This window comes from Rattus rattus, chromosome 9 (assembly GCF_011064425.1).
Source record: "Rattus rattus isolate New Zealand chromosome 9, Rrattus_CSIRO_v1, whole genome shotgun sequence".
Taxonomy (NCBI): Eukaryota; Metazoa; Chordata; class Mammalia; order Rodentia; family Muridae; genus Rattus; species Rattus rattus.
In genome coordinates this window covers 19,229,809-19,246,979 of record NC_046162.1, presented here as the reverse complement: position 1 = coordinate 19,246,979, position 17,171 = coordinate 19,229,809, and the positions used below count along the sequence as shown (strand labels likewise).

General features: G+C 47.7%; 1 protein-coding gene across 3 annotated transcripts in view; it reads left to right on the top strand.

The window, feature by feature from the left end:
- The window catches only part of Tenm2 (teneurin transmembrane protein 2), a 935,438-nt gene that overhangs the window by 884,661 nt on the left and 33,606 nt on the right, over window positions 1-17,171 (top strand). For all 3 annotated transcript variants that reach the window (XM_032911994.1, XM_032911993.1, XM_032911992.1), the window contains 6 exons: window positions 1,628-1,648; window positions 4,539-4,771; window positions 7,171-7,325; window positions 8,888-9,762; window positions 15,174-15,349; window positions 16,922-17,157. In XM_032911994.1, the coding sequence (XP_032767885.1) occupies window positions 1,628-1,648; window positions 4,539-4,771; window positions 7,171-7,325; window positions 8,888-9,762; window positions 15,174-15,349; window positions 16,922-17,157 (1,696 nt within the window). The remainder of the gene's footprint in view (window positions 1-1,627; window positions 1,649-4,538; window positions 4,772-7,170; window positions 7,326-8,887; window positions 9,763-15,173; window positions 15,350-16,921; window positions 17,158-17,171) is intronic.

Below are 17,171 nucleotides of genomic sequence, written 5' to 3'. Positions count from 1 at the left end.
GGGCATCTGTATTCATTTGCACAGACCGACTAAAGGATGGTGTTATTTGGGCTTGTCGCCCGCCCTGGACTGGAAGAGCAGCGACTTTGACCTTTATCCAAAGCTCATATCCACACGATCTTCCTATGCCTTGATCCCCCTCCCCTCCTACCCTCTTCCCCCAATACTGATATTATAGTAAAGCAGATGGTCTTAGAGAAGAAGTAGGTCAGAACTGCAGACCCAAATCCCATCCAGTCTTCTCACAAAATCTCGAGTTTAAAAAAAAATGAAATTGATATTGCAATAATTAAGAGGCAAATGTGTCTACCACTGGTGGCAGATAGCATTTCACTTTCATTAAGCAATATAAAATAGACGAGAGAATTCCCGGCTGCCACCCTGACACACCAGGCTTTACAGACTGAATCTTAAATTGCACAATGTCAGTCAGAGCTCAGGAGTTATCAGCATCATTTAATTAACTTTTTTTTCTGCAAAAAACTAACATGTTAGAATAAAATATAAAAGTGTAATCTCTGTGCAAACCTCCCACTAATGATGCCCCCGGGCAGAGACCTGAGCTGCACCTCAGGAATCAGGGCATCTAACTCTCTTTGTCCTGTCCCCATGCCTTGTCTCTCAGCTGGAAGGAAAGAGAATTCTACCTGGCCCTAGAAGCCTCGGGAACTGGGAGTGGATTTCCTTTCTTGAGACACTTACTTCCCTTCTTCCCTAATGCTACATTTCAGCCACTTTCCTACTGAAATGGAAATGTCTTTTTGTTCTTTAAGGAAAAAGAGTAACAAACCTTTTTTTTTTTTTTTCCTAACTCTCCTAAGTGGTATGCTAACTGGAGTCTCTGGCTCCAAAAACAAGAAGATACTATTGCCTGTGAATTTTATGAATGGCCACAGTAACGACTGCTACAGAAAGAATGAATCTGAGTTGCAGGGTGTGCAGCTCAGCCAATTGAAATGGAGGAGGGCAAGGAGTCACGGGCAAGAGGGGAAAGAGGTTTTTTTGAGTCAGAAGTGGGCAAAGACTTAGCCATGCTGCAGTCGGTGTGAGCTGGGATTCTCTCTTTGGGATGGTCCTGACTCTACCCTTAGTACATCAATAGCAATCAGCAGCACACAAACACCTATACGCCTGCCACGCCCAGGATTCCACACCCAGACATTACAAATCAATCACAGAGTTCTTGACAGCTGAACTTGAATTTGGCTTCCGACTCCTTCTACCACCACACTCACAGAAGCCATTCCTACTCAACAGGTGTCTTCCCCCCACCCCCACCCCCCTAGACGCAACCCATCTGCCATCACTTCATCAGCCAGAAGTCCTGTCTCACCTGTTGCCACCTGTGTCCCATGACAGCCACCTGGCCTGTCAGAGACTCCAAGCATTCTTTTGTGCACATTCCCCAGTGGCCAGGAGGAGTCTAAACCTAGGGATTCTTCCCAAGTAATTGAGCCAGCAACTGTCAGTTAGAAAAGAAAAAGAAAAAGAAAAAGAAAAGATTGCTTGGAGGGGGGGCGGTCCTTTATACAAGAAACAAAGAAAAGAAAAAAAATGTTGTTTGCGTTATCATCAATTCCTCAGCTAACTGTTTGTTCTTTTTTCCTTCTGTTTTCTTTCTATAAAGAAATAAAGAGTTTAAACATAGGTAAGACGAAGAACTCTTTCCCATATAATTTGCTATGGTTCGTTTGTTCCTTGTGTTTGCTTTCTTGTTTTGTGTTTCTTGTGTAATGTTGTATATTTTTATGTACCAAATACAGTAACTTTTTTTACGTGCTAATTGTGTGTTGTGCATATGATAAGCTTTTGCAATTATGAAATGCAGTCAAAAAGCAACCAAATAAGCTGACAGTAATTAGAATTTCTGGGAGATGCGAGAGCATGATAATGAACCCTCGGTGAACCTCTGTCCGGATGCTCAGTGTGGTCCATAATTGGGCTAAACAGTTGAGGCAAACTTCGGGCTTTTGTAAATGCTGGACTGGGTTCACAAAAGCTTTAATGAACTGGAAACGGGTCAAAAACTCATTTTCAACTCATTAATGATTTTCCCCTAGATATGTGGTCATTTAAACACCACACCACACACCACACATACACACACACACACACACACACACACACACACACACACGCCAGTTAATTGCCAATCTGCTGGTCAAAATGAATCCAACAGTTAGGTACACTGAGAATTATTATGAAGTGAAATCACCCTTGAGTGATATGAAAGATATAGACCAAGTAATTTTGGCCTAAAGGGCCTCTGTCGAGGGGCCAATTCAAGGTTCTTTGAAGTGACATTGGTAGAATTCACATGTCAAACGCGGAACACGTATGTATGCACATGCACATGAGCCATGCAGTGAGGTAGCCGCAGTACGAGTGCTCAGATAGAAAAGATACTCGCTCTTCTCGGAGGAAAGGAGAAGGGCAACCTCACGAAGGCTGTCTCCACCCCATGAAAAAAAAAACCACCAACCGTGACCATGATGCCCTTTGTGACAATGGGTTAGAACTGAACAAAAGAATAGAATCAAGTTACCTGGTATCATTCTGCACAAAGGGATGGCCATTTGTAGGGAAGGAAAAAAAAATCTCTGCCTCTTTAATCTTGAACCCCACCCTCCCCCAAAATTGGCTGGTGATAGATACTCCTATTCAGCATATTTTTCCCAAAGAGTAGAAATGCCCCCCAAAGATTCCCTCTTCCTGGAAACCCACAGGCCAACCATGTCTGCTCCTCACCGCAGCCCCCTATATGGAGACTGGCCTTCCATTGTTTCTGAGCTGTTCTCTGAGAATCACGGTGAGAAAGACTACCCGAAGAATGGTCTCCCAGAGCAACAGCTAACCCCACCTGTCAGCTCCTATGCCAGAGATTTGGAAAAGCCTCCTCAGATCGGGTTCCCTAGAAAGTCCAGAATTAATTATCTTGCTCATACATAGGCACAGATGTGCAGTGCTTGATCTTCCAGAGGATCATGCCAGCTACCGTTCACTTAGTAAGAGGGTGCAGCATCTAATTAAAAAATGGCATGGATTTTTTTCCCTTTCTGCCCTAATTTGTTTTGCATATATAGATATCCTCTAATGACTCGGCCAGAAAGAGTGGGGAGGGGCAGAAAACAAAGAGAGAGGGAGAGGAAAGAAAAAGACCCAGAGAAGCCCACTGTTTCAAAAGACCTTGACTTCCAGTTCAATTACCAGTCCTAATAGCAGGAATTAAAGATGGCCTCAACGCACCAATAGTTCCTAAAAATAGCTTCCTAACTCTTTTTTTTTTTTTCTTAAGTCAGGCAAGAACCCAAATGATAGCATTTTAATTAGTAATTTACCAGCTAATGTCCACGGGACAAACGCACCTGACACAGACCGCCATCACAAAACTCTCCCTTCACCTCTTCAACCCCTCTCCTCCCATCATTCCAGGACAAAAAGGCCTTCACTCAGTCTAGGTACATGGAACCTACCCACTGGGTCAGAAAGCAGCACCTGCCACTACCCACCCCCTCAGGAGATGGGGGTAATAACCAGCATTGGAGTGCTGTAAGCACTCTCTCTGGTCCCAGCCCCCATGTGATGACACTACACTAAGGGGAGAGCTATAAGCTTTTGAGCCAGAAGGACCATTAGCAAAGATCAGATTTGATGGTGCCATGCCCCACGTAAGAAGGCTGCTGCCAAAACATTCACCCGAGGTCCCCAGCTAGGTTTGAGTACTACATTTCCCGTGTCTTCATCCTGAGCCAGTTCTCCTAGTCTCGCTCCGTTCTGGCTAGGCTCACAGAGGACACTGAGAGGCATGGCGGAGAAAATATGCAATCCCTGGGGCCCAGAACCTCCTGATCTACTTCACACACATAGGGGATTAATACCCAGGGAGCCTCAGGACTCACGCCTGAGGTCTGGGTGTTAACTCAACACTTGGGAAAAAAAAAAAGACATCTCCTGCACTGGTAATTCAGATGCTGGCTGCTGGTTTGGCCAGGATCAAGTACAAATGCCGGACATGACGACAAGCTAACCTTGCACTAAATGCCAGTTTCATTTGCACAGACGATAGGAGACAATCAGCTCTGAGGCCAAGGCGCAGCCATGGCTCTGGGGAGCTGGTCATTGTAAGCCTAGAAAACTCAGAGTTGCTCTGGGGTTCATGACCTTGGAGGTCTTGTGGAGGCGTAGATGAAGAAGAGAACATTGTCATGGGATTGGGTTCCTAAATCCCATGAGACAGGACACTGAGCCCAAGGGAAATATAGGAAGCTGGCATCGAGTAGCTATGCTTGGAAGGGGTCTTTTGTGCCAGTTAAATGAAGCAAAATTCTGTTACTCTGATGGGAGTCCTTGGATCCCAGAATAGTATGAGAAGCTTAAGCCTAGTCATGAGTATCTGGAAGCCATGATGTGTTGAAATGTATCTCAGGGTGTCACTAAGTCACTAAAATGTAAAGAGGCTAAGAAGGTAAGAGTCACCTCAGACCCAAGAGACCAGCTGCATAGTAGTCCCTTCTTTTCTCTTTGTGCTTCCCCTAAAGCAACAGCCCAGGACACAAGTACTACTTGGCTGTGGACCCCGTGACCGGCTCGCTCTATGTCTCTGACACCAACAGTCGCCGGATCTACCGAGTCAAGTCTCTAAGCGGAGCCAAAGACCTGGCTGGGAATTCGGAAGTTGTGGCCGGGACTGGCGAACAATGTCTACCCTTTGATGAAGCCCGCTGTGGGGATGGCGGGAAGGCTGTGGACGCCACCCTGATGAGCCCTAGAGGTAAAGGCCCCTGACAGAGCCTGCTGCAAGCTGAGCAAATCCCTTTTTCCTAAGATCATTTATTGTTGAGGCTTCTGGGTATGGGTGGGTGCTTTTTAAGCTTATTTCTTAAAGTAAACTTTACCGCCCACATAAACCACTTATAGAAACGTGGTAGTCTGCACCTGGACTCTATGACAGCTGCTAGTCACAGAGGACCAGAAGCTCCACCTGTCAGAGAGGCAGCTGTGGGGGCTAAAGAAACAGCAGAACCCAGGGCCTTCCAACAATGCCAGACTTTGATGTATCCAAAAGTGTCGGTCATGTTGCAAATACCCAAGGAAATGTAGCAGTTAAGAATAGAGGGGCCGGTACCCAGGGAGGTAAAGCTTTTTCCTCTTAGGTAAAAGAATTCAATCTACCTCTAGCTCAATGGTTCTCAACCTTCCTACTGCTGTGACCCTTTAATACAGTTCTGCCTGTTGTGGTGAGCCCCCCCCCACACACACACACCATAAAATTATTTTTGTTGCTACTTCGCAACAGTAATTTTGCTACTGTTACAAATCATAATGTAAATATCTGTGTTTTCTGATAGTCTAAAAGTGACCCCTGTAAAAGGGTCATTGGAACTCCTACCGCTGGAAAAGGGCCGTGACCCACAAGTTGAGAACCTCTGCTCTAGTAAGATCCATGTGTCTTCCTCCTTGGGTTAATCCGGTTGGTCTAGCCGATCTCCTGGCCAAGGGACTCTCCCTCAGGAAGAACCACAGTAAAGGGGACAAGAGGAATAATTAGCCCTTTAATGATATCCTGCACTTTCCTTTCCCAGAATTCCAGGAATTCCCAGCCCCTGGCACAGTCACTACAAGCCACCAGGGGGTTCTGTTGAGTCTGCTGGCCTTTCTGAGCCCTGACTCAGAAAGATGTAACTGCCTGTGTCTTGTCTCCTGTCTTTTTCTTCCAGAAGCTGGCAGGAGCCTAAGTGACTATTTGATACTTTGGGCTTTTTCACATTTTGTCTAAAGCTCCCCTCCCTGCCAAGCGCCTGCTAATCTACCCTGTGGCTGGCCTCCAGGCTGCCTTAATTTACATAGCACGGCATCTTCCTGTTCTTCTCATCTTCCTCCTCCAGGCAGATGCTGAGATTTACAATTTACCTGCCTTGGGTATTTTTCTTTTAAACTCTAATCAAATTGTCCATGAGCTTCAGAGAGGGAAGATGAGAAGAGAGGGGGGGGGGATTTGAGTTGGAGGAGAACTGGATAGATGTCTCATTGAGTAAAGTGTTCTTTTCCCCAGCATTTACAGCTTTCTTTCTTCCTTTCTTCCTTTCTTCCTTTCATTTACATTAAAAATGTAAGTAAGAAGGATCAGGTGCAATGGGCACACCTGTAATTTCCTACTGCAGAGTCGGGATATCCCTGATCACATCCAATGGCAGGTTCCAGGTTCAATAAGAGCCCCTCTCTCAAAAAAAATAAATGGAGGAACACACCAACAGCAACTTCTGGCCTCCACATGCATGTGCACACATAAAAACATCTACATTCGCACATGCATACACACACATTAAATAAATAATAAAGGAAAAAAGCATGGGTATTACTTCCATGATTCCTGTCCTGGGGAGTTCTTGGGATCGATGAGCATCTATTTGAAAGGACTAAAGATGCTTGGGGTTAAGGAGTAATCATCTCAGGGTCTAATTCTTGTTAGCATTTTTTTAGCTACTGTGCAAGCAGCCTGCAGCATGGATTAAGGATGCCAAGCCTTGTATTTGGGCGCTGAAATGAAAACGTGAAAGAAATAGAAGCTGCAGCCTGTGTCTTATCAGTCCTGCTGCGACAGGGAAATGCGAGGGCTCTGTGTCCCCTGGGGGCACTGAAGTGCTGATTGGAGTCAAGGCTTAATTGGGAATTCTTCCTGGAGGGTACATTTTTGCATTGGGGTTTGTGGCTGAAAGCATCACTGTTTCTCAGCCTCATTGTCACAATTAGTCATGAAGGGTATTTGAGCAATACATACGCTACCAACCATTTTTCAGAGCGATGAACTTCAGTAATAACTCGTCTTCCAGAGAGCAGAGTCAGGGCTGTTTCCACATTTCACTCGAAACTCTGGTTTCTCTCCAGCTCAAGGGGACATCATTGGTTGGGCTATCACAGGGTGTGCTACCACCCTGAGAACTGTGCACAGCACAGCACAGCAGCACAGCACAGCATGTCGTCCTTGAGAAATGTTTGCCTTTAAAGGACTGAGAGCTAGTGTTCTGAGGATGCTTACCCAGTAAGGTCTCTGGTCCAAGCACATCATGCACAGAGTAGGGCATCCCCTATCTCCTCCACAAACCATCCTCCTGTCCAAAATAGCAAAGACAAAACAAAAACCAGAAATACATTCCATGCTTCCTTCCCCAGGTATTGCAGTAGACAAGAACGGGCTTATGTATTTTGTTGATGCCACCATGATCCGGAAGGTCGACCAAAATGGAATCATCTCCACCCTGCTGGGCTCCAATGACCTCACAGCTGTCCGACCACTGAGCTGTGACTCTAGCATGGACGTGGCCCAGGTGGGACTCTCTTTATTTCTCATCCTTAACCACACTCCTAGGTCTTGGCCTGCGGTTCCCACATGTGCCAATGTGAGCTGGGAGCGTGGGCTCTGGATGCATTTGGGGAAGAATCAAGGTAAACTAGAAATCAATATGAAAAGATACAGGATGGAAAAGAGGGGGAGAGAAAGAGAAAAGAGAGAAAGGCAAAAGAAAGGAGATAGGATAGAAGGAGGGGGAGAGAGGGGGGAGAGGGAGAGAGAGAGAGAGAGAGAGAGAGAGAGAGAGAGAGAGAGAGAGAATATGAACAGAGAGGGCAGTTCTACTCTAAGAAGCAAACCTGGCAATACACTCTAACAGTAGCAGATTACAGGGTAGGGACTGCTATATAATTACCTCTCGTCTCCATCACTCTCTGAGACTGTGTGGTTTGGTGTTACATGTCAATCAGAACTTCCCTGTTAATCTGGAATGATCGCATCTTCACCATATAAACCTCCACTTTGTGTAGTAGTTACTAGGGTGAAGCTCCCCTTAATCATCCTCCAAAGAGGGCGCTTCGTCAGGTCTCTTACAGCAGCAGAGGCCACGGGTTCCTCAAACAGCGTTTGTTCAAAGAGGGCGGCATGTATGCTCACCCCGCCTGTGAGAGTCTTTCCAACCCCTGGTCAACTTCGTAAACTTTAACCCAAATTTCCCAATGAACTGACAACTTGCTACTGAGGTTTCTTTTATTATTATTATTATTATTATTATTATTATTATTATTATTGTTATTAATTTCAAATTCCACAGTGGAAAAATGTATTTGACTGGTTTTCTTTCTTTCTTTCTTTCTTTCTTTCTTTCTTTTCTTTTCTTTCTTTCTCTTTCAAACGCTCAAGGTGTGGTTTGCTAGCCAGCCTGTTCTTTGTCTGTTCTTTGGCTAGGACCACCTTCCAAGCCGCAGGGCTGCTTTTTCCCATGTAGACAAATGCGTCCTCTCTAAATGAACACAGCCTTCCCTGACCCACGGTTTGCAGAGCTGACTATGGGCCGAATTGCCTTGCTCCCTTATGCATTTGTCTACCTATACTACCCACTGACGCCTGCAGCCCTGGTCAGTCGTCAGAAGCTGTGGTCAGTCGTCAGAAGCTGGGAAGCAGGGTCGTGGAGAGAGCTGGCAAGAGGGAGTCAGAACAGAAGAAATGGAAGAGAGCTTGTCACAGGCTCCCCTCTTCTTATCATAAACAACCAGCTCAGGCTGGTTCAGGAATGAGCACTCCTGGTATGGTTTGTTGCTCAAAGGCTAAGTTGGGGCTGGAGAGATGCCTCAAGCAGGCGCTTGTTGCTCCTGAGGAAACCTTGGGTTCGAGTCCCAGCATCCACGTGGCGGGTTACAACCAGCCATAGCTCTAGTTCCAAGGGATCCAATGGCCTTCCCCTTTCTGATCAGGCACCATGAGGTTCCCACGTGCGTGGAGGGAGAGCATTAACAGATATAAAATAAAATCCTTTTAAAAGCTAAGTATTCTTCTCCTGGATGGATAAAACCAGCATGTTAGAGGCTGTTTTTAAAACGCCGTGTGTGTCGTGTACAGGTCCGTCTAGAATGGCCGACAGATCTTGCGGTCAACCCCATGGACAATTCCCTGTACGTCCTGGAGAACAACGTCATCCTGCGGATCACCGAGAATCACCAGGTCAGCATCATCGCGGGACGGCCCATGCACTGCCAGGTTCCCGGCATCGACTACTCGCTCAGCAAGCTCGCCATCCACTCCGCTCTGGAGTCAGCCAGCGCCATCGCCATTTCTCACACCGGGGTGCTCTACATCACCGAGACGGACGAGAAGAAGATCAACCGCCTACGCCAGGTCACCACCAACGGAGAGATCTGCCTCTTAGCCGGGGCAGCCTCAGACTGTGACTGCAAAAATGACGTCAACTGCATCTGCTATTCGGGAGACGACGCCTACGCCACGGATGCCATCTTGAACTCGCCGTCCTCCTTAGCCGTGGCTCCGGATGGCACCATCTACATCGCAGACCTCGGGAATATCCGGATCAGGGCGGTCAGCAAAAACAAACCTGTTCTTAACGCGTTCAACCAGTATGAGGCGGCATCTCCCGGAGAACAGGAACTGTACGTGTTCAACGCCGATGGTATCCATCAGTACACCGTGAGCCTGGTGACTGGGGAGTACTTATACAATTTCACGTACAGCGCTGACAATGATGTCACCGAGTTGATTGACAACAACGGGAATTCCCTAAAGATCCGCCGGGACAGCAGTGGCATGCCCCGACACCTGCTCATGCCTGATAATCAGATCATCACCCTTACGGTGGGCACCAACGGAGGCCTCAAAGCCGTGTCAACGCAGAACCTGGAGCTGGGCCTCATGACTTATGATGGGAACACTGGACTCCTAGCCACCAAGAGTGATGAAACCGGATGGACAACTTTTTATGAGTAAGTAGGCTTTTAACCAATCTCTACAGAGCCCTCCCCCTGCTGGAGCTGGCATCCAGATGGGCCACTCACATCGCCTTTAAAATTGCCTAGTCACGTCTTGCTAACTCTAATGACTTCTTATAGCTGCAGGATATTCGTGTCCCTTCTCCTGACTCCTAAATGATTTGCTCTATTGGGCCTCTGATATTGAGCATCCTCCCTGCCAGCATTGGGAATTCCTGTTGTCTGCTCGCCGTTCAAACTTCAGGATATTGGACACGCACAGCACCTGGGAGATAAAGTGCTGATTAACCCCACTGATTATTCATGTTTGCCATGGGTGCGGAAATTAGAAACGAAGAGGGAGGGTCCCAGCGGGGCTTCTGTGATTTAACAATAGGTCCAGCTACACACTTGATTGCACAGACAGGTAGATAAACTCTGAATTTCCTCTTTAGCAGAAGCAGATCAATACAGATAAAGTGCTAGGTATATTAAAAGATTCGAGGGCTGGCCATATTTCCCCTAACAATTATCTCATACTTAATAGTTCTACCGTTTGCTTTTGCCAAAAAGCTGTTTTCCCTAGCTCCTGGAGCGGCTTTGGTCAAGCAAACCTGCTACTGCAGGTATTAACCTAAGAGCTGCTGGTTGGAGGAAGCTACTAAGCCTGAGTCCCCAGTGACCTGCTGGAGACTGAATGGAATTTACCAGCCTCTGGGCTCTCTCTCCACAGCAGTGAGCGAATGTTAGACCTTAGAAGTACTGGTTTGCTTTCCGGGTTGCTGCCCCCTGAGAATTTAGTAAGTTAGGGAGGGGATACCACAGAGAGATGGAGGGTGGGAGGGACAAGGAAAAAAGAAGACTTCATTGTTGATCACGCTTAAATCAACAATGTTCGCTTCCTGTTTGTACGCCAGTGGGTTTGGGAGAATGCAAAGGAAGCTGTCGCCACCTGCTGGCGGTTTTGCTGCTTTGCAGAATCGTTTGCCTGGTCCTGACTTCCTTCTTGGAGGCTTACTGGGGACTTCTGAGCACTTTCACATCCTTAAAGGTGCTGGTACCGATCACCCTTCGCCAGCCAATGCTCTTTTCCTCTGTGGGGACCATCTGTCTGTCACCTTCAGTTCTCAGCACAGTCAGGTTAAGGCTTTAATCCACAAACCTCCCGGATGCTTCCTTCTGGTGGTTTTATCAAATGACCCAAATAGCTGTTAAATCTCTTAAATGAGGAGCAAAGGCTGGGTAAAGGGGTCCCCTCTGAATTGGGCCTAGGTTGGAGTCAAGTTCTGAAATTCAGGTGTATGGTTCCCACAGAAATGAACTCTTGACTGGAAGCAGCTCGCTAGCCAAGGTCTCCAGCGGAATGAAAACATACTCGTGCTCCTTGAACGTTTCCTAAGTGTTTGTTCAAAAGAGGGTAAAACTGAGTCACATTTTCTCTTTTAATCTGATACACTTGAGAATGTGAGTAGCTCCAAGGATCCAAATTCTCCATTGTGAAGAGAGATTTCGCACCCAGACAAGTTTTCCTTAGGTTACCTAAAACAAACAATAACGAAAAACCCTCAGACACAAGCTGTGCTTTCTGTCAGGGGCATAAGGTCCAGGTGAACACCACACAGAAGTCCAGAGAAGGAGATTAGCAGAAATGAAACTACACAGGTGGGCTGTGGTCTGTGCTTCAGTGAGAGCCTCCCTCTCAGTTCCGGAAAGTTCCAGGAAGGGCCAGCCTTGGAATTAAAATTTCCCCAGTTGCAGGCTGTTGAGTCAGGATAGAGTCCACCTTAGAGGGAATGTCAGATCGCACAGCCTTCCATGGGAGAAAGCCTGGCTTACGAGGAAGCCCCCAAGTCTCGGCATCAGGGAGGCAGTGGTACAGACGCCCGCTCTGATATGTGCTTCCTGGTTGGCATTGGGCACGTTTCTCGGCCTCTCTGAGCTTCCGTGTTGATGTCTATTAGAGGTGGTAGCAGCTGCCCAGGAGTTGTGAGCGTCCATTGATGTCTTTAAAAATCAGCAAAGATTGGCATTCGGAGCCTCAACAAAGACTAGATGCTAACAAGACTAAAGGGAGGCTATAAAGCTCATCACTGCCTCCGTCCCCTCCTGCGTGAAGAAGGATGAGGGAGTTAGACAGGGACTTAATCTCAACAGCAGAACTGAGTGGGTGCTTTGCACGTTTAGTCCTCTGGGTGCTTTGCTTTGGACTCTCTCGCCATTCCCACTTGTGTGGGTCCCATGTCCTGAGGGTCAGAGTCTCCCTTAGCAACCGAGGTCCACAGTGGGTAGAAGATACAGCGTCCCTAAAGCCAGGCCCGCCAGAAAGAGGCCCTGTGATGTGTGCCCTGTGGGCATGGCCAACTCCTCCTCCAAATCCTGCCGGTGGGAAAACAGCAGATGCCACAGTCTAAAGACTGGCTTCCGGTGGAACGGAGTTCAGCAGTTATGTTATAGAACGAACAGGGCTCTGTGGTCTCGCAAACGGAATCGAGACACTCTGGAAACAGTCACATTTCTCCTTCTTAGACGGTGGCTTTTGGAGAGCCAATCACAATGGAGATGCAGGAACCGGGCTTTGGGGATCATTCCGCGCTGCGCTGCCGTGTTCCCAGAGTAGGGAAGAGCAGCCTCGGTCTTAGTCTTCGCCTTTTTATCTATTTTTGAGACACAAAGTTTTGCCCATTTCACTCCAATCCAAACCCCAGTGCTAGCACCAGCTGCTCACACATGAGAGGTGCTTGGCGAATGGCTGCTTGACTGCAAACTAGGCAAAAGGGCCGGAGAGATCGCTCAGTGGTTAGAGCACCGACCACTCTCCCAGAGGTCCTGAGTTCAAATCCCAGCAACCTCATGGTGGCTCACAGCCATCTGTAATGAGATCTGATGCCCTCTCCCGGTGTATGTGAAGACAGCTACAGTGTATTTATATATTTATAATAAAAAAATAAATCTTTAAAAAAAAATAAACAAGTCAAAAGCCCCACGTGGCCACCAAGGTCTTACCAAGTCTGTTGAGTTAACATGGAGACCCCTATTGGAACAGTGATCGCTGTTCTCGGTCTGGAGGGCAGAGAGGTTTCTGCACAGCGAGCTGAATCTGCAGATCTATCATCAGGAAAGCAGCTACATCCCCCCCTGAAAGTCAGTCTGCAAGCCGCGGAGATGCCCATCCCATCTCCCTCCACTTCCCCCAGAGAGGAAGCTCTAGTTCCTCCTCTCAGGAGGCAGCTGCCTGTCCAGCACAGGCGTCCTGGAGCTATGCGGTACTGGGCTTCAAATCCTGCTTGGGTTCCAGAGACTACGCTCAACATAGTCCTAGGGGAGGGGGACGATGGATCTGTGCTGCCGTGCACTGTGCAAGACGCCCAAAGCCCAAGCATCATCTTGGTATCACTTCCTTACTTTAAAATAATTTTTATGCTCATATGAAAAGAAGCTACAATTACTAAAATAAAAAACTATAGGAATATTCAAAGAAAACAAAAATTAGTCAAAATCCCACCTAGAAAAACACCGTTAATATTAATAGGTCTCTGTTTTCAGAGATGTTTTGTCTATACTTGGAAGCGCATGTGCTGTGGAAGAATGTTCTTTGTTTTTCCCTTCTCTCTCACACTCTGTTTCTGTGCGCGCCGGTGCACACATACGTGTGCGCCAATAAATAGGAACCCATGCTGCCGACTTTAACGGCTGCCTAGGTTTCTGTCTTATGTATAGGTAATCGCTTAATAAACTTTAATAACCGATCCTTCGGTATAGTTCTAATCTGTCACTAGTGTAAACAGAATCTTCGGACCCCCATCTGAGAAACCACTGCCTCAGTAGGTAAAAAGACAGGTAGAGGGGTCCCCCTTCGGCTGAGAAGGCCCGGGTATCCTCCATGGTAACAGCATCGAGCCTTTGCAGGGGAGATGCTGTCTGGATTCCCACTACACACTGCCCTAGGCAAGGGATGGGACCCCCAGCTCACTAAGCTTTCTGACGTCCTTCAACCCACTGGGCATGCAGCTTAGCATCCCTAGAGCTCGACTCTTCCCTCTTCTCCCTAAAGACAACAGCTCCCGTGTCGTTCCTAGACTGATCCAGATCTCCATCTCCAGTATCCCAGCTCCCTCCATGTTTTATCAGTAATTTTTCCCACTGCCTCCCCCACGGGCACCTCCATGGAGACACTCATTCCCACTCACACCCTGGACCCATCACTTGGAGCCTGCCAACTGGGTCCCTCTCCTCAGTCCAGAAGGAGACCTTCCTTCAGCCAGAGGTCCAGATGTATAGCCTTTTTCGTGCCCTAAGCAAAGGCTTCACTGCTGCGTCTTCCTCCCCATCTCTGCTGCTTGTAAGGGCCAGTGCAGGAGAGCTCAGGGGCTTCTGTATACAGACCACGAGAAGAGCCATTTTCCTCCCCTAATGTCTAAAACGTCCAACTACGGCGGTCTTCTAATGAGGACAAATACTCTCCACCTGGAAGTAGCAAAACCAGACCTGCCTGCTTAGAAAGGGGTGAAGAGTTCTGTAACAAACTCTCTTCGGGGAGTTTGCAGACAGCAAGTGTGATGGTGCCATGGTCAGACGTGAATACTGAGGACATGAGATCCATGAGTCTCCCAGCAAGCTAGAGTGTCTGAGCTTGGTTGATTTGGGACTACATGACCAAGATGGGTTTTTAGTGCTGTAGCCAGGACACGGGGGTGCCGTTTGGCCCAGGCTGACTTCTGAGAGGTCTACCAGGTGAGGAGTAGAATGAGGTGTGATCCCTGCAAAAGACTAAGACTTGGACATGCCTGAGGCAAACGGTGTGGTTTAGGGACTGGAGAAATGACTCCGTGATTAAGAGCACTGGCTGCTCTTCTGCAGGACTAAGTTCATTTCCCAGCATCCACACTGGATAGCTCACAACTGCCTTTAACTCTAGTTCTGGAGGATCTTGTGTTCTCTTCTGTCTTTCATGGGCATGTGCGTGCACACATACATGCGCAGGCACACACACATACACACACACACACACACACACACTTAAAAATAAATAAGAGTGTGGTTCGCTCAGCAGAGGTGAGACACAATAGAGTGGATAGTTGGGGACCATTGACTTGGTAGCTCTGCGGAACGCATAAAGGATGCTCACACATAAAGTAGCTATTCCCACCAGCTCAGGAGGTTAAGGTTAAGCACGCCCTGCTTGGCTCCAAGGGACAGGTTTCCACTGAACTGCAATCAGTAATATCACAGGTACGAGAAAAACATAGCATCACTCCTCCGGGCAGAAGGAGGTTTGGGTACAGCAGGACTTCAGTGTAGAACATACCCCCCCCTCTCCCCCTCTCTCTATCCCCCACCCCCTTGGGTCTGGCCTTCCTGTGCATCTAAATGCCAAGGAAACTTCTGTCCCCACAGACTGTGCTTCCAACTGTCCTTTCTCTCCTCAGCTATGACCACGAGGGCCGTCTGACCAATGTGACTCGCCCCACGGGGGTGGTGACCAGCCTGCACCGGGAAATGGAGAAATCCATCACCATTGACATTGAGAACTCCAACCGTGATGACGATGTCACTGTGATCACCAACCTCTCTTCAGTGGAGGCCTCCTACACCGTGGTACAAGGTAAGGCCCCAGCCAACCTCCTCTCTAAGCTCAGCTGCAGGCCCCAGAGCCAGCCATCCCTCACCTAAGAGAACTTCTAAATATCCAGGACATTCCTCAGCTCCCTGTCCTATTCAGATATCTACAGCAAACCCACTGTTCCAGAAAAACAGTCTCAGAGGGATAAAAATAAAATAAAAATAGATCTCTCAGACACAAGGACACGTCAAACCCTCTCACCGAAGGTTCAGTTAGCAGGAGAAATCTACATATCTAAAAACATCTGAGTTGATTCCCCCGACTACTTTTTTCCTGTTTCTTACCTTTTTTTTTTTCCTTCACCCTCTAAAAACCCAACCCACATCATAACCGTTCATTCTCCAGGGCTGCCCCTGGATTTTGGTTCCATCATTCCGTTCCGATTCTCTACTGCAAACATGCTTTTATTGAGTTGGTTGGCCTTGGATCCAAGCTCTTGAGCAATCTCTTGCCAGGACGCTGATCCCCAAGGTCTCTGACCACCCGTTGTTTTTGTTGTATCGCAGTCCAGGGAAAGCACAGAGGCTGGCAAGGAACAGCGTTTTGCAGATTAATTTTTTCCTTTAATTAAGATATAATGTCGGTGGGCTAGCCAGTTGTCAAAGGATAAAAGTGTCGTCTCGGCAGATAAATGATGACATTTCTAGACTATTATCCCTCTGCAAAGCCTGTTTCAATGGCTCTATTTCTGCTCTCTGCCAGATGATTAATGATGTAGATTCTGTCCTTCTGTATGATGGCCGGAGCCACTGAGTGACAGGTTCACCCTTGCTCACTCCCCCCAAAGCTAGCATCTCAGAGCCCAGCCCAGCCCAGCCTGGCTCCTTTACCCAGATGATGTGCAAACGGTGTGCCCATCAAAGCGGGCTCCTGCGTGCGATTCTTTGGTACAGGAAAAAGGTCAGAAGTCTGATTGACTGGTGTAGATTCTACTCGGGGAGATAAACACACATTATCAGCACCCACTGTCTCCATCTACCACACACTGCGTGTGTTTCCCAAGTTCTTTGGCAACACAGAGATACGGCCAGCCGCCAAGAGAGGGGAAGGTAGCTTTTTCCTCAGCCCTGTGTTGCCGAACGCTGGACTTGCTCTGCAGTGCATCTGACCTGTGGTTAGACCATCAACCTCGGGTTAGATGGCGGGCCAAAGGGGAGGGAAAACCGAAGCAGTTTGCCTTTCATTTATTTCTTTTCTTCATATAAGCTAAAATATATATGTTAAAGTTCAGGGATTTGATTGACACAAATTGTGTAGGCAATAGACATCTTTAAATGTTTAAATGTGCTATTAATAGTCTTCAGTGAGTAAAAGAAAAATATCACGGCATAATTATTTCTGGAGTGCCACATATTAATAATGTTTTCCTTCCCGCGGATCAGTAGCATCTCCTCTACTCACCTTCCCATTGTGTGTGTGCTAATTGAAGGCAGCCTCAGACTGACAGCTGCAAAGTACCATGGAAACCTGTAAAAATAGGGGTTCTATTCTCTCCTGACTAATCGAGTGGATAATTCCCCCTCCCCGCTCCCTCCCCCACTCCCATTCTCCCAGATCAAGTGCGGAACAGCTACCAGCTCTGCAGCAACGGGACCCTGCGCGTCATGTACGCCAACGGCATGGGCGTCAGCTTCCACAGCGAGCCCCACGTCCTCGCAGGCACCATCACCCCCACCATCGGGCGCTGCAACATCTCCCTGCCCATGGAGAACGGCCTGAACTCCATCGAGTGGCGCCTGAGGAAGGAACAGATTAAAGGCAAAGTCACCATCTTTGGGAGGAAGCTTCGGGTAAGTGGGTCCAC